We start from the raw sequence: 26,329 nt of genomic DNA on the forward strand, positions 1-26,329 counted from the left end.
GCCTTTCACAACTGGAATAACCTTTTGTGAATGCTGATTCTGAGTTAGTGAATAAATAAAAATGAAATTAAAAAAGCAGGTAGAAGGAAAAAGTGTCTTCCTACAGTAGGCCGTATAAACCACACAGTGCTTACTCCTTTCGTCCTTAAGTATCTTTAATTGATTTTATGCATCATAGTTGTAACCATGACACCAGCTTGAGTGTTTGAAACATCAGGCAAAAGATTTCTGAAAGATGTCATCTCTTTAAAATCATGTTATTTATCAATTCTCAAAAAAAATCAAGTTGAACAATGTTAAGTATCTTTTTTTAGCTGTTAAAGAGGGCTCCAGGACCCAAAATAGGCACAATTTAGACGTATTTCAATATATATATTTGGTATCTGTAGGTTTTTCTTGGGGAAAGAAATATCCTTTGGCACACAGACTGATTGAGTACTATGGCTCAGGAGGTTTTCTTTTTTTCCTAACCTTGCAACACATTGCTCTGATTATTTACTAAAAAGTGAACGTAGGGTGTGATCAAAGAATCGTGGCCACCTGAGGAAGTGAATCTGTGCTAATGCATCTCATCTCATGTTCTGTTCAGTTCCTACAAAAGATGGCCTCACTCACTGGGTATGTGGTTGTGAGCTGTGGTATGCTGTGCTCTTTTTTTTACCTGAAGGTCTTATATTTCATTGAAATGTAATAATTTCTTATAACTTTATCCATTCGAGGCCGCCCGCATCCACTAGGACATCTACCTGAAGGTCAAAGAAATGCGCTTGTGGCTGATAATGAATAAATATCCTCCCCTACCTCAACCAATAAGTGTCTTCAGTTCCCTGTAACTGCTACAAGTGGTGTTATAAAAACATGCAACAGAAAAGATAATGTAAAAATCAAGCTGCCCACACTGATTGACCTATGATTTACGTATTATTTTGCCGTGTATTCACTAAGGTAACAGATTATGAAAGGTGTGGGAGTAAGGAGAATAACTTAATGCCGTATGTTGTGTATTGAGCTGGGAAGAATATATGTGCTTGAATGAAAAATACAGCATTGGATCACTTCGTATGTATTTATATTCAAGAGGGATGTCTTTGTACATGTGTGTTAGCCTCTTGAATTAAGGGACTGTTTACATTAATACAATGCAACAGAGGGAGCTTTGGCACCACGGACAACAACATTTTGGTGTTGGCTACCACAGTCTATTCTAAGACAGGAGGTTTTGTTTGTTGCTACAGTTGGAAAAGAATGTGTGAATAGCATTTTCGCACAAAAAAATGCCATTTCACTTTCTGCAAAATCAGGCTTTGATTTGTTGTTAGGAAACGTGCCACGGTGCTGTGTGCCTTATCTGTGCGCACAAATGACACGTAGTGAAATCATGCTTCCAATACAGAGCAAATCGCCACCATTAAAACACCAAATGAGGGAATGCTCAAGAGCACTCACCTGTCGGACCCTCTTCTTGGAACTTCCCACTCTGAAAATCCCCACAGTCTGCAAGCCTGAGTGGAAAACGAAAAAAACTCAATGACTAAGTATTTAAAGAGCTGTCTCCAGCACCTGTCATTGTCGTAAGAGAGGACAACTGACAGACTGGGTGAGCGTATATGTTGGCTACAGTGGCGAAGAAGCTGCTCACCGTATTTCTCGATGTGCTGACAGCAGCTGTCGACCACCCGGGGCACCTGACGGTAGATGGGGTTGAGGCTCAGCCTCTTGTCCCGGTGCTTCTCCTTTTTGCTCGGCGTCTCGGCCGGCAGAGAGAGCTGCAGAGCCTCGAGCAGGCGGGACTGGTTATCGTCCAGGTCCGTGATCGAGTCCACTGACATGCCTCCCTGGAGGTTAATCATGCATATCACTCATACAGATTCAACTGAGTAAAACACAAACACCTGGGCTGTATGGACTGGACTGGGATCAATTATATCATTTTGTCTCACCCTCCTGCGTGCTCGTGGGGCGGCCTCCGGCGTGTTGGGTGACGTTGACTCATTGGCTGTCTCCGATGTCGAACTCAAAGAGGAGTTACTGCTAGATAACTCCTTATTGGACGGCCGCTTGGTGGCAAACTACAGAATAGATGATGAAGGTTAGATCTGGCAGTTCTAAGTTCCCCTCCACTCAAAAATCTGTTTCTCTTCACTGTGCAGAATGATGTTTGTGCAGAATGTATGTAATGTATGTTCTATGTAACTTATACAAGTGTGATTTAGAAACTTGAAGCCACCAGTGCACACTGAGAATGGACTTTACAGTGAAGTAGGAGACATCTTGTGTCCAGCAGGAACACAAAACGCCTTTTTAAGGATTTTAATGTTTAAATTATACCTTTTGCAGAAAAAGACATATCAGACATGTCCTTAAAGAAATCATTAAAAAAAAGAATTATCTCAACTGAAAGAGAGAGATATTTAAACACATAAACTGACCTGTAAAATGGACGAGACGAGGTCAGAAGAGTCCTTGTGCTCCTCGCGCTGTGGGGGGTCCTGACGATAGCCATCCTGACGCTGCCTGTGCGTTCTGTCGTTAGCAATGACTTGGGAGAGCGGTATACTGAAAGCCTGGGGTATGCATTCTGGGGGGAAAAAGGGGGAGATAAAGAAGGAAGGAAAAGATGGGGATGAAAGTTTATTTTAGATGAAAAATGAACAACAAAGTTAACCACAAGAGGAAAAAAGGAAAAGAAAGCTCTATTAGGAACTTCCAAAAATAGCTCTTGAACTTTCAGCAGGAACATCAAACACATCTCCAATGAAACTCTTTATTACGTCTGTTGGAGCTTGCCTTTTACATGCAATAAAAGCCTCACTGCACATGTTTATGTCAGTTAAAACTCTTATAGCACTACTACGGTACTACATCTGTTTTCCAAAATAAGACATCACAGAAAGAAAGTTGGCATAGATCTGACTTTGACAGACCACTAATTGTAGTGTCTTTGACCCGAAATAACATAACTTTGATGCCGCTCACCCACAAGCAATGTCATGTTCTCTGTGTAGGTCAGTTTTAGAAGCTGCGCAGCACTCACACATATGCTTGCAACAGCTTGCACGTTATCTAGTGAGATATTATTCCTTTGTTCCATTTTCAGCAAAGTATGACGAGAGGCAGAGTGGAGTTTGCTTTGGCAAGAAGTTGCACGAGACGTTTTCTAAGTTGAGTTTATACACAAATCTGATGACGCAAACCATTGCAATTAGCTTAGGACTTGTTGAAGATATGCACAGAGCTCACTTCAGAGAGAAATTATGTCATACTGGGCCATCACAGGCTATATATTCCATTATACAGAATCCCAAAGCTTAAGCCAACAGCTGAGAAAAAACAGTCCAGCTGTTCAGTATATGTGTGTGTGTGTGTGTGTGTGTGTGTGTGTGTGTGTGTGTGTGTGTGTGTGTGTGTGTGTGGTGGGGGGGGGAGGCAAAGGAAAACAGAGGGAGAGAAAGCAAAATGCATTCCACAACCACAAGTGGAGGGCTGTGGTTTGTGAACAACATGACCACTAACACTGTGACACAACGAATTTGCTCTGCAGCCTCACAGCGTTAACAGGACTTATGTAACCCGCACACACACACACACACATGCACATATACACAATCTGGATCGAATAATGTACAGTGCTTTGCCAACGTAATGCACAGCACTTCACAGTGCTTCCACGGCCAGACCACATTTATCAAGCCATGTCAGATTTTCATAAATCTTCATTTTCCAGGCCTTAGGAACAAAAGTCATTTTTTTTAGCACCGTTTCTTGCTGTTTCTTATTCATGACCGTGGAGTGTGTTTATATAAGCTGAATGTGCATGCAGGAAAGTCTCCCACAGCCTCAGGAAAGTCATAAATAACATAAAACATTTGTTTTAATGTGTTTTTAAGTGCCAGATGGGTGGAGTTTACCACACAGGACAATACAGTGAAAGTGCCAAAAAGTATGTAAGAGACCAATTAGCACATAGTTGCTTTGACTGACAACTTGCTTGATACTATCTGAGGCAAAATGTCACCCTTAAGGCACTCAAAGCAGATTATAACAGCTATTAAACCTTATTTGCAAATACAGTTTGACTGAGGTCTGTTCACAACAGCTCACAGTACTGAGGCTGCATCAAAGAAGGCAACATTCTCCTTTTCTCTCTGTTTCTCTCTTGCAGAGAAAAGGCTGAGCCTGCTTCAAAGTGAAATGCAAGGCTGGTATTCAGGAACCCTGGGAGAAAATTAAACCTAGAATCCGTTTGGCAGGTTAGACTGCAGGTACGTCTGAGCCATCTGCTCTGGAGGGGTAGAGCAAAGCATGTAGTGGAAGGAAAAGCCACTTAGACTCTGACCTCCACCCTGACATAAATGTTGCATATATCATGAAACTCTCTCTGTCTGACGTAACCTGCCAATATATATATAGACAGTTGATAGCGCTGACTTATTAATGTATTGCTCCAAAATATGAACAAACAATGCTCACATGTTTTAATACTGATTATGATAAATAATGCAAATGCATAGGTTAATTAGGTTTTTGGATACTATTTTTGCCTACTTGCACATGAATGCATGGCTGATTTTTATGCCTATGAACTGTTTCACCCTATAGCTTAGCTCGATTGCTTTATTGATTCTCCGTAACCTTTCCTGAACGGCAGCAACTGTAGCAACCAGTAATAAAAATACTGGTAAATGCTGCAATGTAGTGCCACAGTAGCACAAGCACAAAGAAGAGTCATAAAGTCAGCAAAAGTTAGCCACCATAAGCTACTGGTCGGACCAGACCAAATAAGGTTGTAGCAACGAAACCCCTGAGAGTGCATTGAATTAAGCAGTTCTTAAAGTTTTTATTTGTAAGAGAAAGAATGTGTCCTTTTGATTTTTTCAAAATGTTGCTTAGTCATGTTTTAAAGCCTACATGATGGAGTAGCTGCTCCCCAAAAATGTATCCTAAAACAGTGTTACATACAGTACTGTAACACTTGCAATGCATCATGTCATTTTTGAGATATTCTGAAACTGACATACAAATCTTATTACAAATACTGTATATCGGTGTGATTCACATAAAACACTGATAGTTCGAATGATGAAGTTCTCATCAGAAGTCACAAGAATGCAGTTGCTAAATCCCTCTAAACCCAGACTATCACATTAATGCCAATTACCATTACTTACTCATCTATTCTGTATTAGTCACTTACTTGAAAACGATGCAGGCTAAGCAAAAATCAGCACTGGTGTGTGTATTTTTGACATTCCCGTGTGTGTGTGTGTATTGTAAACGAGACGTGGGATCAGCCCCCACACTCTCACAAATTTGACAAGAAAAGCCTGACTCGTTTTATCTCCTACTCCTTCTCTGTAACTGGGCTCCTTTGACTAAGATCCTTTTCTCTTTCTGCCAAATATGCTGTGCTTAGTGCAGCAGAGTAGCTGCTTCTCAGAGCCAGTCCCCTTACAAGGAGTCCCTTCACTTAAGCTAAATATAAACTGTCAAAGCCCAGTAAACAGAAACTGTGTTGTCATAACCTTGCTGTTCACCTGCCCGAGGGGCGGAGACCACAGACTGGTCCTCTGGCAGGAGAGCTGAGATGTTAAGAGTCGTGACAAAGAGAGGCTGAAAGAGAAGGGAGAGAGAGAGAGAGTGTGTGTGTGTGTTAAAAGAACTTGGCGTACCTTTGTCTTTACTCTTCTCTTTTGCAAGCGAGTCCAACTTCCTCCTCAGCGACTTTTTCCTCTTCTGTCCATCTGCGCGGGAAAAAAATAAAATAAAATAAATCTTCTGAAACAAATGGTTTCCATATCTGCTGTATCTTATCTCGCTCATTATCTAATAAGCTTATGTCAGGAATGCAGACGTAAATCAACCGCAGGGGGAAAGCTGTCTATGAACTCAAATCCATTTAACTGAAACATCAGACAGGGTCAGCTCCAGCATTAGTCAGCAGAAAAAATATCTATCAAAACATATTAAATTCCTTAGACTGCTTATCTACACTGTCTAATACGTGTTCAGTGTTAAATATTGTACTGCGGTGCAACACATGGGAATCCAAATTCTTTCTTGGTCTGGTTGCGCATGAAAAACACATTTTGGATCTTACCATTTTAGCATCGCCGTGATGAATTAAAGATGACTTCAACCAATGTAAAGAAATTTCCTCTCAATATACAGGGCTTACAGCCTGGGAACCAGAGCTCATGTTTTATTTGCTCTGGCGGATGCTTCTGGCCTCCCTCCCGTACAGACAGATTTCCACCCAACCCGAATCTGGTCGGGCCAATCGCAACCGTTTATCTAATATAGGGTGAGTTTGACAGGAGGACTGTACACATTCTTTTGAATCTGCAATTGCATGAGGTCTATCCAATTGTGAAAAGAGGCATTTTGGTCCCCTTGTAAATTCGAAAATGAACTGAGAGGTTCCAGACTAATTTGCAACACAATGTTAGGCTACAGGGTTTGGAAGGTTACTAATGTACTTTGCATAACACAATTAGACAAATAAGATGTACTCCAATGGGCAAAAATGCAAACAGCACTTGAGTTATTGCAATCACATCAGTTGCTCTAAAAAAAGACATTTGTGTGGACGTGAATGCTTCACATCAAGGTTTTGGACTTGAGTGCTCTGAAAGGAGGAAAGCCACTGTCAACATGATGAATGACTTCTGAATTTGCTGACTAAAACGTGGCACATGTAAGTCTCGGGGGCCAGGATGTTCTTGAAACCTCAGCAACCTTTTAATGCGACTCTGCTGTTTGCTTTTTAGTATCCAAAACCCGCTCTTTTACACATCCCGATCATTTGAGATTTTGGACCGGAGTCTTTGCCTTGATGTGCTGGTTTAGCAACCTCAGTTTGAACCCCCAGATGTTCCCTTCTGCTGTATCAAGTATGTCACTGTCGGGGCTTAGGAAATGTTATCCAGCTTCCACAACAGGCTCAATGGTGCCTGCTACGTCAGGCAGCAGGTTCAGTTTACCCATGAGTCCAACCATCTGACAAATCTGAAAAAGTTCAACATTGCTGCTGTTTGAATAATCAATTTATTACCGCTGTAATGATATATGAGCAACCTGCGTGTCCTTTCAACTGCAGCAAAAGTGCAGCTTGGAGTCAGAAGGACAAGAAGTGAAATCTTAACATGTATTAGAGAAAAATAGGTGGGAAACAGTGAGGTTGGGGTGTGACATGGGAGAAAAAAGCAGATGTTGGGATGGAGAGTGAGGGCAGTGAGAGAGAGAGAGAGAGAGACAGAGAGAGAGAGAGAGAGAGAGAGAGAGAGAGAGAGAGAGTAAGGAGGGAGAAGCAGAGATAGGAAATGGTTTGGATTTTTGACAGATGGCTCCCAAAGCTGTACGGAAATCCCCCGAACCTCCAAACCTCCCCAGTCCAACTCCCAACCAGTTGTGAAACTGTCTGATGAACTTTTGCTTCTTCTCTGTATCGTCACACCCTCATCGCATCTCTCCTTCTCTCACTCTCACTTCTACCTCTCTTTAATCTTTTTTTTGTTGTTGAAGAAACTCAAGAAACATGACCCCCGGCACTCGGATAAATATGAGAAACGGCAGGGATTTAAAGTCCACATTAGCGGTGCTGAAATAGCCCTCACACACACGCTCTTACACACAAGTTGAAATATTTCCCTAGCAAGCACATGGCGGCCGTTAGGGGCTCTGGAATTCATAAGCAACACAGACAAGTACGTATTAAATCATGGTGGGGAGAGGTTTAACCTTCAGCTGGAATGCAAGGCCCTGGATAATCCACTGGCTGCACTATACTGCTGCTATGGCGGCCACTGCACTCTATAGGAGTGGAGTGAAACAATCCTGCACGCTGTGCATGATGTGCATCTGTGTGAGCATGGGATGACCTATTCTAAAAACATTTAAGTAAAGTTCTGGTTTACAGCAACTTGGGTCTGTTTTTGAAGTTTTGTCCATCCTGTTTATCAATTATGATAACATTATATTGAGCCAAAGGTAATTGTCTGGAGGTCTGGAGACACAGGAACAGCACTATAATGAAGTCTGGTGGGGCAAGAAAGTGGTTCCCAAAGGGGGGTTGGGACAGGAAAGCAGAAAAAGTATATCTCTGCTACAGGGTGGGAATCATCAGTGATAAAATCATGTTAGCTGAAGGTAAAACTGAAAGTGAGCGCACCCAAAATGTCTGCACAGGAAAACCGTGGTCACACATACCTACCACAAGAACAGCAGGTCAAGGTTTAACCAGAAAATCGGTCTAATGCATTACAAAGGAGGTTTACAAAGGACAGTTTTATTGTTTGGCTTTGCTCTCTCTTCCACATAAGTATGAAAGAATGAAATCTTACATGAATTTCATTCTGCTTATACTGGAGAGTTCGACTCAACATGTGACAATGGCTGTATAATATCCTGTGTGGCTCTGGGGGGAACTTTCTCTCTGTCTGAGAAAAGAACTCTGATGATGTCATCCGGGTTGTCTCAACCTTGGTCGGCGTTTTTTGGAGTTTATTAGGGATTAAAAGTCAGGATAATTCAGTCTCTGCTGCTCCCAATACTACTGGTCCAACACTAAATCGCTGCTGGGGTATCGATTCAGAATGGACCGAGTTGTATGAAACTAGATATTTCCTTTAAATAATTCCCATTTTTGAATAACTTTCCACTATTAGTATTCAATCTGATCTGTGAAAGTTATTAATTTGCCCACTTGCTTGCTTTAAATCAAGTGGGATTATGTATATTTTTCTTTTCTATCTATAAACAGTGACACATGCAGACATTTTTAGCATGGGCGGGCCCAGTGGGACACAAACCACCAGTTTTAGTGCAATGCTCTGCCCATTTCTGTTATATCTGGATTAATTTGTCGAATTTTGTTAAACCCTTATTAACTTAATAGTTTGGTTTACAAGATTAAAATACAGTCGTTTAGCTTTTAGATAGGGCTGCAAGGACAAATACAGCCTGCTTTTGGAACATTTAGGACTTTTTAATAGTGAGTGTACATGGGGGTAAATGCGCCCAGCCTCAGCTGCAGCAGAAAGGGAGTCGCGTGTCGTTATGAGGAGAGGGGTCAACAGATACCACGTCAAACAGGAAGCACCCGATCCCAATGTGGAGTATGGTTTACATCTAAATTCATGTGTTGTCACAACTTCCCCAAACATAGACCATACATGACTTCCCTGAAATGCACTTGAGGGATGACAAGAGGATGTGGTCAGAGGACCGAGCACTGGATTTGCTTTATGGGACACTTGAAAGTAGCTGCACATGCTTACACAGCAAACCTGGGTTAAGAATATCAAATGAGAAGTGTTTGCGACATATAACAGTTCCGGAGTTAATCACAGATGTATTTTGTCACAGTTAACAGTCACTTAAATGTCAGGGTTTTGAAAGCCTGATGCTATCTGAAGTACGCTGAAGCAGTAAATCCCGTCCATCAGGAACTAACAAGCATAAAAATCATGTAAAACCCTTTAACTCAGGTCTCCAATATGCGTAAAACACACATACTCCCACCTTTTGGCATGGTTATCTGACATCCCAGATCATAGTCCTGGTGTAAACGGGTGTAGGCCACTTCCTGCAGCCTGGCCCTCTCCAGCTCCGACAGGCTCTGGATGGCAACTGGCGTCAGACGCACGCTCCGGCCCGACAGGCCGCTCCAGGTGAAATCCCCCTGAGGTGGACAAAAGTTAACACAATAAGACTATCAGAACATACAACACTGTTAGCGGCAAATTTTCTTAATCCTGCATTAACAGATTTTTGACCACTGGGGGACAGCAGAAACAGTTGTTGGCTTAATGTTACATATCCTGCAAATACAGTACAGCATTAGCATTTATTTAAAGTCATAAGTCTAATATTGATATGTGTTCACCAGCTAATCGCTAACAATGCTTGGTGCTGCTGTCTGTGTCTGGAAACGATACTGATGAGAGCGCTGAGACTCAACCAAAACAGAAAAGTTGCGGGCTTAAAGAAGCACGTTCCAAAGAACTGGAGGGGAAGTGCAGAGTCGGGTGGTAATTCAAAGTGGGTTCATATGAGGGTTCATACGCATAGTCATTTGATCCAGAATTATTTATTATTATTATAAAACTATTGATTGTATTGTAGTCAGTCTATGATTCTGGAATGAAAAGAAAACATTTATAGGAAAAGGTAGAAAAAGAAAAGGTATTAAGACCCTTTATTTATTCACACGAAAAGCTTTATAAGTGCAGATCAGTTTTAAACTCACAGGGTTTTCATCAGGGCAGAAATCATTCAATTTAAAAGTAAAAATAAACTGTGGCCAATTTCCTTATTTTCAATAGCACATTAAGGTTCCCTGGACTAAACCCGAGTAAACCCTTGGCCTCTGCATTCTTTGAGCAATAAAAAAGTATTTTTTTATGTGATTCTCATAGATGATGAGCTTGGGAGTAGATTACATTAGTACAACCAACAATTACAATCCTAAAACAGAAAGAACAATTATGAAACATCTGAAAAATACAACATATGTGCATGATGTACTTTAACGACATAAGCCAAACTTAATGTGTAAAATACCCTACGCAGATAAACAGAAGGAAAAAGTCCTGTCTTTCTCTGAGGAGCAAGTGAGGACATGAAGTGTCATTGCGCTGATGGATTTGCAATATGCTCTCCTCCACACGCATAAACTGGCAATAAGAACGCATAGCATATGTGTCAGAGGAGATGTGGTTACTATCGCATATAGAAAGCAGTCTGAGTCATCATCACCCTCACTCTTCAGCCACAGACAGGTTAACTTTGCAGCGTTAGTTTAATCTGTGATCAAGGTGGACTTGAATTGAAGTGAATTGTATTGAATTGCTGGAAATCCAGAGGCCGCTCTGGCTTTGATGAGCATTTGAGTCATCTGAATCTCTGGTCATGCATTCCTCCGTGTCTACTGAGAGAAGAGGTCAGGAAGAGGGAGAGGTTAAGAAAGGGGGGGAGAGGAGACATGGCTGCAATTTATCTAATGCCTTATCCAGACAGAGGGCTTACAAGTATACTCTAATGTGTCTGTGTTTATATGATCTTGATTTTGTTCTGCTGCAAGTGGAGAGAAACCATTTTACAACACAGTTTATATCTTGAAAAAAATTTATTTCATCACGTCGGCCCTTGAGTGATGTTTACTCTTCGAGTCTTCTAGAAGAATGGGTTTCCCTGAGACAAAGTGAAGACTTTATGTCAAGAACTTTGCTTTTCATGATTAGGCCTCTATCAACAATATTTTCTCGAAGTCATTCCTCCCGCTGACAACTCTCTTGTTATTTGACCCCACTTAGTGCAGTGAAGCAACAGAGCCATCATTCAGCCATGGGAGGAAAACTAGATGTGGACACAGGCAACCTGGAGAGCCACCTGAGTGTGTGCATGTGTGTGTGTGTGTGTGTGTGTGTGTGTGTGTGTGTGTGTGTGTGTGTGTGTGTGTGTGTGTGTGAAACGAGCCTGTCACAGGTTCGGTGAAAAAGAAGTCGCATGTTGCCCCCTTTAATAGAGCATTTTATCCAGCACAGCTGTTGTGAGTGTGTTTTTTTTGTCTGTGTATGCCATTCCTTATCGCTGGCTGAGGAAACCCTTCTCCCTCCCGCTTGACCTCACACACAGCTTGAGGGGGGCGAACACATGCACAGACACACACACACACACATACACGTACACGCGCTGCAAAAGAAAAGACAAACAGTTGGAAAAGTTAAATAAGAGGCCTCTCCTCGGCCGAGCTGGTTCTGCCCAGCAGGGTTTCTGAAGGGGATGGATGAGCTTCACTTCTTAAGTGTCAACCTATGGAACCTGTGGAATGCTGACAGAAGAGCGACGGGGGAAGACTAAATCCTGGTATCACTGCTGGACTCTGGCAACAATGAGCTGAAAGCCTGGCCTGACCTGCAGGGACTCCAATACAAATGTACAAACCGAGACATTCTAGAGCCAAGATTCTTGTTAAATGACGTATGTATTAATTGTTATGTTTCATTTGTTGTCTATATACTGTAAAGGGGTCAGGAAGACACAGCCCATCTCCAACTATTGTGTCATCTCTGATATATTTCTTCACTAAAACTTTAGAATCATTTCTTAAAATGTCACTGCATGGTCGAGTGCAGCTTGATGATAAGACTGCACAATTATTGCGGTTGGGCTTGTTGTCTATATGCACCACAATTCAGTCTCATTGCCCCGGGTAATAGCTCTCTGGCTAACAATGCAGATAAATTCTGTGCAGAGCTCTTTTGCACGTGTCAAAGTTCCATACATTAAAATGTCAGCAGTGTTTTTGGTAGCTGATTGAAAAGAATATCCAAATCCCCAATCTCTGGTTTTGTTGTTCCTTTATTCTTTATTTTATTAAAAAATTATTTAAATCTTGTTTTAAAACCTTCTCCACACTGCCAGTAATAACATCCTTGTAGGGAAATAAAAGTAGTCATATTTCCCCCCAAAAAAGCACATGACTAGAATGTCCTCAGTGCTAACTATGGCACTGAAGAAGAAGAAGAAGAAACCTCTGTCAAAACGGAGAGACACAAAAAACTGCTCAAACACGAGGGTGAGTATTGTTTTAGAAGCCTTTACATGGATGAAAAGAACTAAAAAAGAAAGGGGAACATGATGCAGGATGTGTGGAAAGCTACAGATTTTAGCTTTAAATAAACTCTTTTTCCACATCAGCACTCCACTTAATGGAGCAAAAAAAAAAAAAAAAAAAAAACACGCTGCTTTGGGATCCATTTTGGCCTTCAAGCATTTAGAGTCGACGGCCAAGTTTACCTAGTCAGACATCCAAGCCTGGCCTTAACAGCAGCAGACACAAACACAGAAGCTGATTGCCACGGTGAAAAGTCATTTTGAGTTCATGATAAAACGTTTTGAGAGAGAAAGATTAATGTTTGTTCTTCGTCCTCCCCCAGGCATCCTTACTGCTCACATTTAGTAACAGTCATCTGATCAAGAGCTAATTTTCTCACTCTTGAGATAATGATGGTCAGCTGCTTTTATATGCCATAGTAAATGTTAATCTGTTTGGCTGTATCAGAGTTAATGAGCTACAAAGCACACATGGATGACATTTCCATTACCGAGCCCATTCAGGTGAACTGGTTCACATGTTACTGGACCAAATTCATTCACTGCTCATGCAGACCGCTTACGTTGCACCGCAGTGCACCATGACACTGAATGCCTCTGGAACATTCACGATCGTGGATCTCAGTGTGACGTGGACGCTTAGTGAGATGTAACACTGTTTGCATAGCCCGTATAGAGACAAATCTGCCATGCAGCTACTGTCACAGTCCTTTAACTCTGAATGTTTGTCTCCAAAATATAGCCGGTTGCTAAGCCTTTACGCAACTGCCATCATCTGTTTTCCTCTGTATGTATTAGAACTATCGAAACCCCCAGCAGATGATGTTTGCTGGAATGGCTGCACAGATCATAATCAGATAATCCAAAGTTTAACAAATGATATTTTCTGCCAGTTTGCTGCACTTAATCCAATTTTGCATTAGCAGAAATGAGTCAGTGTAAATGGTGAATATGTTTTGCAAGAAAAAGGAGGAAAGAAAAGGATTGGACACAAGGAGTAAAAGAATGCAAAGAGTGATTTAAGTGCATAACATTGTAAGGTAAGCTATATAATGTACAGAATTGGCCAACAATTATAACTTCTTTTATGAATATACATTTTATATTTCCCATATTGTTACTCATCATCTGTTTAAATACATCCAATTTTATTTCCAATAAAATTCATATTCCAATATTAAATGTTTACATGCTGTTCATAAATGCTAAATAGTGAAGTGTCACCAGTGCATGGAATGTATATAAAATGTTATGTAAATCTATTACTCCAAAGCTTCTGTTAAGCATGGGATTCAACATTTGTTTTGTTGTCGTTGCTGTTGCTTTGTGTTCACATCTGACAGATGTTACACTGGAAAGATTAATGACTTTGCTGACTGGACTGGCACCATACAGTTAGATGACTAATGCCCTTTTGACATGCAGTGCGCTGCAGCATGTGGTTTCTGTTCTATTTCTGACAAAGGGACAAACGGCGCAAAAAGCCACGGGCAAAAAGAATATGCCAGTTTCCGTGGCAACACATACACAGAAAATCAAAAAAGGGACGGGAAGTGAGAGAAATATTGCTATGGTAACGCACCTGAAACACACAGATACACACACACAGGCTGTGGGACACTTGTTGCTGTGCAAAGCATTCCGATTTCAAGGTGAATAAAATTACTGTGTGGACGGAAAGCCTCTTTGGATGATTTGGAATTTTGAAGTCCTTGCATGTAGCACATATATATGTTTTTCTATAGAAAAAAAAAGTCTTTATGCCATTTGATTGTCCTCTCTGGATCATTATTGTGCTTGATGACTTATTGACAGCACCATACTATAAGGTAGCCAGTAATAAACAACACAGCTACTCCTTTCCCGCTCAATATTCCATATAGGCAGACATCAGTGAGACCACTGGCCTGGAGTGCCATGACAACGCATTGACAAAACTGTGTTATTACCGGTCTGTATTTGGTCATACACGTGACTGTATGACGGTGAGTGTATGTGCGTACGCAGTATTTATGTGCGACATGCAAGATAGAGCAGGAAACAATTCCCACTCCTCAAAGAACACATGCATACACACACTCCCTTTAAGTGCTGTTGGGAATATAACCCTGTACAACAGTAAATAGAGACAATGAAGCAAATCCTCTTATCATGAAAAAAAACAATCTGTTATAAAGCCTTTAATCCACTGGCTTGAGAAATGAACAGGGTGAAAATCCTGCAAGACTCCAATGAGTTTTGATCTTAAAGAAAGCCTGTATGTAAAAAAGTGCCAAGACTCAAAGCAGTGAGCCTTGTTTTTATTTTTCTGATATACAGCTTTTCTAACACAGCAATCCATTTCTGTGGTTAGGTGAAAGTGAAGGATTAGGTGATACATACTGTAAGGCTTAAAGTATGTATCGCCTAATCCTTACAGTGTAAGGCAACAGTACACACCATGGATGCTCTGATTCTAATAATATTGTCTGTAGCTAATGACAAAATCAATGGAACTAAAAGCTGGAACACCAAATTTTACAATGACATCAATGAAGAAACTGTATATGGATTGACCAGAATAGCCAGAATAGTATTGACCAATCACGTTTGAGTGGGCTTTAGTTGCAAGCAGGTTAACAGTCCGTTTGACCACGATTTAGCTTTTTATTAGCTTTTTCTTATATGAAGATATTTGTTTTACCCAAAATGTAACAAAAATCCGAACCAGCTCCATTCTCATGTCAACCAGTCCCTTCAGGATTTTGCAGGCTATTCCACAGAAACTTTGCACAAAAAATTGCAATGCATGTTGCACCAAAACTGAGATTTTTTTGGGGTATATTTCATTAAAAGTCTAAGACAACTTGTTCCATTGAGGATAAAATTGCTAGCAGTTTGGGAAAACTACAAAGATTGTTCAAATTTGCAGAAAGGTTGCAGCCATTTGCAGAAAAGTTGCAGCGATTGGACAGAATCGGTCGAACAGAATTTGCATTGACTGTCACGATCGCAACATCGCAACTTCCTGGAGGCACAAACCTAAACATTAACCAGCACACAGAAGAGGAAGCCTTGGCCTGGATATCTGCTGGCTACATCAGAAGCCCTAAATTTGGCTGTTGCCCCCAGGGGCTAAATCAGATGACAGACAATAGGTTCCAGGTTCTTAGTATTTTACAAAGAGGTATTTTCTACTAAGATGAATAGTTTACTCCAATCAATGCAACATGTTACCTCTGTTCATTTCCTGTGTAGTGATATTCTGCGAAGGTATCAGTCACTTAACGGTGACTAAAGTAAGATTCCAAAAGTCTTCACAGTGTACTTCTGGTTTGTTTTCTTTCCCTTTTGTGTTGCGGCTGCCTTTAAATGACCCTTGAGCAGAGTTTCTGTGCCACAACACTGATCCAGAGGAATGCACAAGAATTTTTTTTTTCTTCCTTTTTTGTCTTTTACAGGTTGGCTTCATGCATGCATGTAATAGATTGCTTTCGCTGACCTGAAACCTCCTCAAGGTTCACATCTGCTTGTAATTACTGACCACCGTCGCTTGTCAGCCAGTGCTGTTGGTGTGTGTGTGCATGTGTGTGTGTGCAAGTTTGAACATGTATCTGTCACACACAAATGATTAATAGGCCTCTCCACCTGTTTTGGGTTGTCCCTGATGCTGCCAGAGGGGGAAAATAACCACCGAATTATTATGGATCCCTGTTATCCACACACAAAAGTTACATAAGCCAATGTGAAAGTAATTCAACGGTATCAGGCTTATCAGTGGTTGTAAAATGTGAGGTTATCATCGTCCAGTATGGGAGGTCATGCAGATGGAGTATTACGTGAAGAAAACAACTTGTTATGGTTGTAAAATTCATACCACCCATTCCAATGCAAAGAAAAGGAGATTTGCAGTGATTTAGACCAGTGTTTCCCAACCTGGGGTCGGGACCCCCTCCATGGGTCGCCAGAGCTTCAAGGTGGTTCGCAAGGCATTGTTCTTGATTTTTAGGGGGTGTAAGAAAACTTAAAAATATACACGGTAGGCCTATATTTCAGCAATTTGGTTCATTTCTTAAGAAAACTATATTAAATTGTATTTTCCTTTAAGTTTAGATAGTTTATCCAATTCATCCACATTGCTCGCTTTACACAAGCTTCCTGCAGTTATTGTGTTCACTGTTTGTTCCTCTGTACTGTTATTATTACGCTTTGAATATGATATGAAATATCCATAAAATATGTCACAGTCAGGATCCCTGAAGGAAAACGGTTGGGAACTACTGATTTAGACATATATATATATATATATATATATATTGTTATAATAGAAATAATTTATGTTAATTAGTGCTGAAATTGTTAGTCTATTGATTAATAAATCCACCCAAAAATGTATCATTTTTGATAGTAGATTAAGTCATTTATAAAGAAACATTTGTAGTTTCCAGCTTCTCGAATATGAAGATTTGCTACTTTTTTCTGTTTTATATCATTGTCAAGTAAAAAAAGGTTGTAGAAATCTAAAGAAATGAGCTTGCCCTGTCTGCTGGTCAAGCCATGGTAGCAAAGCGTACTTAGTCAAATGAGGCACATATTGTATGAAAATGAAAACAATATTTACATTATAGTTACATAACTTGCATATGGTCTGGCCAAGAATAGGGGGCGCATAATGAAATACACCTCCATTAAATCATTAGAGAAAAAAAAAACGCACTCACTCAAAATTAAGCCAAGTTACACAACTTTGAGGCAGAATCATGCAGAAGAGAACAAAAGTTTTCTTCAGAGGATCACATTCTGACAACAAAAGTGATGTTTACTTCAACATACTGTGGTGATGATTCATCTGATTTTCTAAAAGGAACCGAAAGGCAAAGCTTGGCTGAGCATAACCGTCAAAACAACTTTTTGTGTTGACTTCCATACTTGATGTTCTTGAGTCATTGAGCAGTTACACAACTTACTCCAACAATGCACAGCTTGATTCAGTTTAAAGTTTATGAACCCTTGCTGTATTTCACAGTTGGATATTACGCACTCTATGGAAGTTTATCATCTTTTTTTATCTTTCTAGTTCTTGTAGATACAACGATCATTACATTTGTAGAGTCATCTGCATAAATCTGACATTTTTGACTTGAGTTCAGCCATATTTCTTGATACAGTTAAAATTTAAGTTCTAATTTCTAATTCAACTAGCAAAAATGTGTTTGCTTTCTTTTTTTTCAGGCTGTGGGAGGGGACCACACATTAGCGAGGAAATACAAGATTTGAAAATTAGTGTGAAAAACTAATGTGTGGGTATCAGCTTTCACCGCATATTGTTTTCGTTGCATTTGCATTTAATGAGGCTGTCCTGGCTCAGTCGCAAGAATGAGCAACTCAACAGTGTGTGCTCCAAATACCCCCCCAAAAAAGAAAAAAAAAAATAATTGGCAGCCACATCTAAAGCCTCGGGCGAACTTCAAACATTTTAAAGACAGATTAATATGAAGGGCCTGCGGCAATAATGAGGCCCGACCTTGAAGATTTAGGATCTTGCATAATGGTTACATAAGCTGCAAAAGCAAAGAAAATCAGGTATTGTATCAACACCGCAGCTGATAGTAGAGGGAGGGGTTGAGGTAATGTGTGCGGTTGGATGTGTGTGCGCTAATCTGTGGATGGCAGTCCGACCACAGATCACATCCAAAAATCTGTCGGGGTATTTCTGTCTCAGCTGTCATTGGCAGACCGGTTTTTATGTCAGAGACATTATAATCCTGTTTGCAACAACTTTATGCATCATAACCTCAAGTATTTACACTGTGTGCAGACATTTGAAGACTGTCCACAGTTTCAAAATTACAACCTCTTGCCATAACTTCCCAACAGTAGATATGACACATCGGCCATACTGCTTGGTCTTTTGTTTGTGTGTTACTCTATGCTACACACTTCGTCCTGTATACCTGAGAATTTTGGTGAAACATCACAGCTTAAGTCTGAGGATCCACATTTAAAATGTTCATAAAAATGTCAGCTCCTGCTTCATATTTACTCATTGCTCAGTTAAAAAGTGTCTTACTGTAAATGACAGCATAGAGGAGTGACATATGCTCCTCTGTTCACAATAACTTGTCCAGAAACCAGTGGAAGGTAGAGTACAGCTGTGTTTAACATGCTAGTAATTGGCCCTCGCCCTACACCTACTTTGCATTGCAAACCACTGATTTGCTTCAAATTCAAATCACCTGGGACATTCAAGGAGCCAGACTACAGATAACTAAAATGTTTTAGTCCTCTCTAAATCCTGCTTGTATCCTGATCCAGATTGTAGTTTAAGTAAGGGGGTTCTCAAAATCCCCGTCATTTGTTCCTCCCAGTTTTAGTTTCAATTTGACTTTTTTTGTGCCCTCTTACTGACTCCATAATCAAGATGAGGCAAGCTTTGAGTTGATAAAAATGATAATGCAGCATGGTGATAATGGCTTGGTGGTCTTTTTCACACTGGGTTTTGCCTCTCAGGCAACCTTTAGGCTGCCCTAACCCTCTGCTAAAGGTTGTTGGGGGCCATATATCTGTCATATAAATATCAGGTTTCTAGCAGTTAAACTAAATAATGTTAGTGAATCAATAAGGAATCCACATAGAATCTCATCTTTTGTCCTCCAGCATTTCATCTCCCTTTTTCTGTTGAACGCACACACACACACACACACACACACACACACACACACACACACACACACACACACACACACACACACACACACACACACACACACACACACACACACCAAAACCTAGCCAAGTCCTATTAAAATTTATACAAGTCAGTAAATTCTCCTCCTCTCTCTACAACCAGACTTGCCGGCTGAGCTAATGAAGCTGGTTAATCATTACTAATCCCGTATGGAGAGTAGAGCACTTTTAGTGATTGTTGAATGTGTGTGCAGATTGGAAGGTGGTGTGTGGATTATGTGTGTTTTAGCATAAATAAGTGGTAAGAAATGCATTGCTTGCTCCACTTGAACTGAGGCAAACTGATTACGGCCTGTAGGCAGCGGTGGAGACTGAGACGGTCCGAGCAATCAGCGCTCAGTCCTCAACCTGCATGCATGTGTGTGTGTGATTATGTGAGCTCCTCCAGGCCTCTGAGTGATTTGAAACACAAATTAAGGTCACAACTCAGCGGTAGGCTGACCACTGCCAAACAGAACGAAGCAGATGACAATTGCGGTCTTTCAGCCACCAGAGGTGAGCAGGATTTCAGTCAACAGACACTTACTGTACAGCTGAAGGGATGGAAGGATTATTTGCCAGGAAAAAACAAGTGCCTGGGTGTTTTTTTTTCTTCGTTTTTCGTGATGATGGATACAGTTAGGTTTAATCATTGCATTTTTTCATTAATGTTTAATACAGGTACTGATTTTAGTTCAACAAATTGCAGACTTATATGGTGTTCGGCATTTCAAGCTTGCTCCAGTCAATCAGGAAATAACGTGCCCAGAAAGTAATTGAAACTAGAACTCATTATACAGTGATGTAATGACTGCAGATCATGCATTCATTCATCTGTGTGTTCATCACAATATCAAATTCCAAAACTGACTGGATGGAAAGATTCATGGTACCCCACCCACACCTCCTTCCAGATTCCACCATCTATCCCAAGTCCACTGACAAAAATATGATCCCTCAATGGCCTCCCAATGTCTAAATCCTGTCCTTAGGTGTGGTTGGTGCAAACTGTAAATGTTACCAAACATTAAAACCATCACCAAATCATAAAAGTTCCCAGTGCCCTGGTAGAAGCCACTGATTATACGAAGCTGGAATTATGGAGTCACTTTAGTGCCAAAAATGGATAGTTAGCAGCAGACTTTTAATACAGATTTAGAGCAGGCATAGCTGAGTGGAATTAGGCCTTGGATAAAAAATTAATTAAATTAGTGTCCATAAAACAGTGCCTGTATGAGTATAGTTTCCCATGACTCTTTTTCAGTGTTTAGACTGTAACCATTATTTCAATCATCAATAATCTGGGAGCCAGAGTTCAAGTTAACATATTCTACTTATTTTGTTTGACCAACAGTCCGAAATCCAAAAATACCCTATCACAGAATACAAAAACCAGTAAATATTCACATTTGAGAAGCTGGATGAAGTGAATTTTGGGGGAATTTTTGCTTTAAAAAAGGGTTTTGTTTCAGCTCTGTCCTCACAATTTAGTGGTCACAGTAGAATCTACATCTCACAGCCTTTTGCGGAAAACCAAGTTCTTTGTGTTCAGTCCCTTCCTTATTCCCAGCTGAATTTTTACCATTGTATCTCAGTTTGTGGGCATATCTCAGATTGTGACCTGGCGCTAAATCAGTTATCTCCCATCCATTTTGCCTTTTACCCAACTGAATACCAAAAATTCCTGCATTTATGTGAAAATAATTGCAAACAGTTCTCATCTGCTTACAGTGAATCAACAAATATGCATTTGAGATAAAGACTGAACTGGATACAGTTATGGAGTAGAACTGCAGAATTTCAGTTTGTCTCCATTAACACAGATACACATTCAATACATATACAGTAGATTGTGTGTGAGCACTTTATCTGTCAATCAGTCAAAATGGTTATGTAAGTAGCCCCATGGGCATTACTTTCCCATCGACATTTTGCAGCCTGAGCGCTGTACTATGTCGGCACCGTGAGAACGGGCTCACACACACACACACACACACACACACACACACACACACACACACACACACACACACACACAGAGAGAGAGAGAGAAACAACTCCCAGAGAAATATTGTGCCACTCCATCAATCCTGGAATGTTAAATAGATAGATTCAGAGATTAGAACTGGCATCTGTGCCAAAAAGCCGTAACACATCGGGCCTCAGATGTAAATAGGGAATGCGACTTATGCGGCCCCCAACTCGCTTTCTCTTATTCGCCACAACTGTGAATAGCAAAATCCAACATACCAGGATACTTGCAAATGCTGCCAAGAACGTTTTGGCAATCAAATGTCAAAATATTTCAGGACGAAGCAAAAAGCGTATATGGACACACACACGCATATGGATAAGTCACATAACAATCAGACCCAGACAACTTTGTCCCCATACTTCCTGCTGTCCAGACAGACACTTGACAGCTATGACACTGGAAAAAAAGAAAAGGCAGAAAGCCTTTTTTTTGAGAATAGAATTTTCAACACAACCAAGAGTTTCCAGAGGTCTTAGGAGATGTCCCAAAGCACGTTGTAAATTCAAGAATTTCTGCAACTAGTGTCATTAATCTGTCATTCTTGTAACAGCTGCTGTCTTCTGAACACTTTTTTTCCCCTTTCTGAAGAGACATTTTTCTCTGCTTGTCGAATTTCACGACAAACTTGATTTCACACAGTCTGGCTGTGGATGTTTCAGTTGAAGCGCGGTTTTGCAACCGTGGACTGGGCTTCCTCCTCCTTCTCCTCCTCCTCCTCCTCCTTGCCCAAGAAGATTTCCTCACTAAAAACGTCCAACCAAAGAAACTTTACATGTGTGGAATGTGTTGGCATCTTTTGAGGAAGTGGGGTTACAACTGTCACTTAAGATAAGACTGACTTTTGAACCATTTCAAAAGCACATCCTCGAATTGGAGTCTGTATGGACATATTCTTGAGTTCATCTTAGCCCTTTCTTCTCATACAGATCCAAACAACTTCCATTATAACATATCAGAGTACCTCTCGGCCTTTATTTTCTTCGTGGATGTAAGCGTGTGCAAGATTATATGTTGATCCTATTAGGGAATATAGTTAGTTTATTTTTCGCGCCAGTGGTGAGAACATGAGCCGCCGAAAGTACAGCACATTCCCTTGATTTTTCCCCTCTGTGTGCTTCTTCCACCGTATCCATTTAACACAGCGGGATCAGAGTAAAGTCTCCATAAGACTCTTTATTTTCCACGTGGGTGCCGGATCCCCCCCCCCCATTCCCAGTTAATCCTGTGAGGTAGTTAAAGAGCGGGTGGATTATAACCTGCTGGTCTGCTCCTCAGAATCCGGATGATGTTGATGATGAAGATGACAGAGCTGCGGTCACTTTATGAGACACATGGCAGCGTTTTACGCACAACTTAAGTGCTATGTGTGCGCACGAGCCACGCATGTAGTTGCACACATGTCTAGGAGATTGCACACGTATGCTACACTTGTGTTTGTGTTTTCCAGATGGTTACTTCTTCATTCAGAAGATAAACGCCACCCTGAAAAATTTAAATGGTAAAATAGTCCTGTCTTGTGAGTTTGACAATGATGCCTTCAACATGTCTGGTCAAAGGTGAGTGTAAAGAAAGCTCTCCCTTTGTTGTTGCTGTTTTACAGTCTGTATACTTGTATTTTCACATGACAATGTGATCAATGTGTTCCACTTTATTTTTTACCCCAAACAACTCAAGGGCCCCCTTTTATACCCCGGGGCTCGTCCTGCAGGAGGAGGTGGTCTGGACTGACTGCAGCTTCCGATGGAGATTGAGAGTCTTCAGTGACTGGACTGGAATGTGTGACCGGGCTGAGGCACGGCAGATTTCAGCCCCCGGGGGCTACTGATGGCTTAGCAACTAAAGAGTGCTTTCTTCATGCTTGATGCTAGTAAATGCACATAATGGGCTTGCATCTGACCAAAGACTTTTGTCTGTTTCTGTTCTGTTTTTGTTTTCATTCCATCTCCACTGAAAACATCACATCAAATAAAGGATAAATGTTTGAAAAATAATATTATGCTCATTAATTAACAGAATTGGGCATTTGGTTAATGTTTTCATATTGTAGCATATTGTATATAGTGTACAATGTGTATAAATCTATATTACCAAAAGAATGTCATTGTCAGTCATTGGATGCTTGAAAAATATGTTTCTATTGGTCAAATTAGACTAATGTGAGCATTTATTTTGTGAACGCATGGAAAGCTAAACTTGATCAGTGATTTCTGCATTTGCCTTTTTTAAATCTTTGACTTTATTTGTTTATTTGAAAAAGGTATAAAAATAATATAATAATATAAAAAAAAACTAAATATAATGATACAAAAATTCTGCTAAAGAATTGTATTCATAAAATGTATTTTGCAAAGCAATAACTTAATTTATTTTCTTAACTTACTTAGATGGACTTTGCATAATCTTCAGTCTTTACTGTTAATGATTAGAACATTTTGTGGGTTATTCTCATAATTCAATTATTTTATTTACCATAAAATCTAGTGTTCAGCAGCTTTTTGCAGGAAGAAACTTTACTTTTGGTGCAGTGGAACATAAAAAGGGGTAAAAACAAAACAAAAAACATCATTAAATATACCGTAACTGAACCAATATGTCCATGAGCTGACTATTCTCAGCTGAATTTGATCAATAACAATATGACCATTCAAAAACAATGAACCACTTCACATTAGAGAAAACACTTCAAAAGCAATTACATAAATGTTTAAAACCATCAGCCTTGTTTTAGTCCAGGAAGTTTTAGCCAAGTGTAACTTCCTGGAGACCCATGCCACACCCGTCACTGCCCAGCGATGCTTTGTTCTCTCTGGACACTGGATGTGACACTGTATGTGTGTATGTGTGCATACATTTGTGCACGTGTAACACGGGTCATAGTCGGGTCAGCTGGTCTATTATTGATTTCCTAGCGGAAAGAGAACGAACGCAGCACTCCAGTGCCGCTGCCCTGCCCAGCATACCAACCAGCCTTCAACTGACCGAAACGTGTGTGTATGAATGTGTGCCAGTAAAGAATGTTATAAAGTGTTAACAATAATGACTAGGTGTAGAACACTTTAAACAGAGGGCGATAAGTGCTAATGGGGCGTTTAATTAATATGGTAAACTACTTATCACCTTCCCACTGGCACTGCTCCGTGAGAGTAATCTCAAACAAAGTCTGTTTCTCACTGGGTCTGCTAAGTGTAGATTTGAGAGTTAGGAAACTAAACTAAACAAAGCGCGTACCACAAGGTTTAAATACGATCCAGCACTGAAACATGATGACAACAGAATCATCCTAAATGTGCCCAACAGCCTTTTTCTGACACTTTGAGTGAAAGTAAATGCCTCAAATTATTCCACAAAGAGAGAACTTTGAAACTCTTTAGGGACTGTACAAAAATTATTAGTGTAGGGATTTGGGGCTGAATCTTACATTCGACTTTTTAAGGAAAACCCTCCCCGGAATTACTTATATTTGCTTTGAAAAAAAAAAACAAACACCCTCTCTATTGATTACTCAACTCAGCCCCAAAGTCATGTTACACTGTAATGTGATTATTCTATCTCAGAAAAAATGTTGAAATGGATTATACTGAAAATCTTAGGTAACACAAATTTAATTGTGTACGTTAAAAAACATTTTTCATTAGGTACTATTTTGTTTTCACAGTACAAATAAAAATTACAAAATTAAGTCTAAAGCTACTTGATCAAGGATGTTTTTTTAAATTACAAAATTGAGTTAGCTTTACTTAAAAAAAATTATGTAATCAAGCTTAAACAATTTTTTTAGTTAAATGAACTGAAGCTGCAACGATTAATCGATAAATGGTCAAATATTAAATTAATCGCCGCTTGCAGCTTTGTGGCTGCTGAGGAGCTTCAGCACCATAATATTTTTACTTCACCCATTAGTAGAACAGCCTAGGTTATGCTGCACATGAATGCATTACATAACAGGTCTATGTGATGTGTATTCTGTTATAATGCAGAATGAAGTAAATGTGACTGTTGGTTAGTGAGAAAATAATGTTCAGTCACTAGCTACAGAGATTAATGTCTACTGTTTCTCAAAACTTGACAATGATGGTTCTAGCTACTAACTATCATTTAGAAAATAAAGTCCTAATATAAAGACATGATTGTTATCCTCTGCATATGATAAAATGCAAATGTATCTCGTTCATGATGCACACAAAAGGCTTTTTTTTTCATAAATCTCACAAGGAAAATATTAAATAAAAACCAAATCCCTTGCCCAAAACAGACAGACTACCCACTTACCTAAAGCAAAAAGACAACAAACATCACTCTCCCCATTTTCCAACCCCTTTTCATATACTCCCTAACTTTAAGAAACTCTAAAGCCTTTATTTGTCTGTTTTCTATCAGACTATTTAAAAAAAAACCATGAACAATTTCAATGACATCTGGTGACATGTTAGGCCTTGGGCCAAGGTACAAGTCATTAAATGACTAAACGAAAATGGATTTCTTAACTTTGAAAGATTTTTGATCATGGTCCTGTTTTCCCTTGAGCTACTGCACAAAGTGAATTTTATTTATTTTTTAATCTGGCACAGAGGAGATTGATATTAACACAAACACTGCTATGTGTAGATGCCAACTATCAGTCAACACAGTGTTTATGAGTTACCACGGAACACTGAAGTGGACCATTTACAAAGCACACGGATAATTTCCCATTTTCTTCCACCTGTTTTGCGAAATAAACAAACCACTTAGATAAAACTGAAAACACATTTTTCACAATAAAAAGAACCTTTGTGAAGATTTGTCATGGGAAATGACAAATAAAAGGAGATAGTGGTTCCTGGAACACATGCTGCTGACTTTGTTCCCTAACCCAGCGTAACTTCGACCTTTAAATCCATCAAAGATTGCGAGGCGATTAAGAAGAGACGAAAAACTCTTCTTTGATTTCAAGCGTCTGTTGTTTTACCGACCACAAACATGAGAATTTGGTTT

At 40.0% G+C, this 26,329-nt stretch overlaps 1 protein-coding gene across 2 annotated transcripts in view; it reads right to left on the minus strand.

The window, feature by feature from the left end:
- The window catches only part of LOC127378683 (rho GTPase-activating protein 6), an 81,830-nt gene that overhangs the window by 10,670 nt on the left and 44,831 nt on the right, over positions 1 to 26,329 (minus strand). For both annotated transcript variants that reach the window (XM_051427816.1, XM_051427818.1), the window contains exons 2-7: positions 9,520 to 9,679; positions 5,670 to 5,741; positions 2,430 to 2,578; positions 1,941 to 2,069; positions 1,640 to 1,835; positions 1,447 to 1,502 (exon numbers count right to left, since the gene is read on the minus strand). In XM_051427816.1, the coding sequence (XP_051283776.1) occupies positions 1,447 to 1,502; positions 1,640 to 1,835; positions 1,941 to 2,069; positions 2,430 to 2,578; positions 5,670 to 5,741; positions 9,520 to 9,679 (762 nt within the window). The remainder of the gene's footprint in view (positions 1 to 1,446; positions 1,503 to 1,639; positions 1,836 to 1,940; positions 2,070 to 2,429; positions 2,579 to 5,669; positions 5,742 to 9,519; positions 9,680 to 26,329) is intronic.

This window comes from Dicentrarchus labrax, unplaced genomic scaffold (genome assembly GCF_905237075.1).
Source record: "Dicentrarchus labrax unplaced genomic scaffold, dlabrax2021, whole genome shotgun sequence".
In the NCBI taxonomy this organism is placed as follows: Eukaryota; Metazoa; Chordata; class Actinopteri; family Moronidae; genus Dicentrarchus; species Dicentrarchus labrax.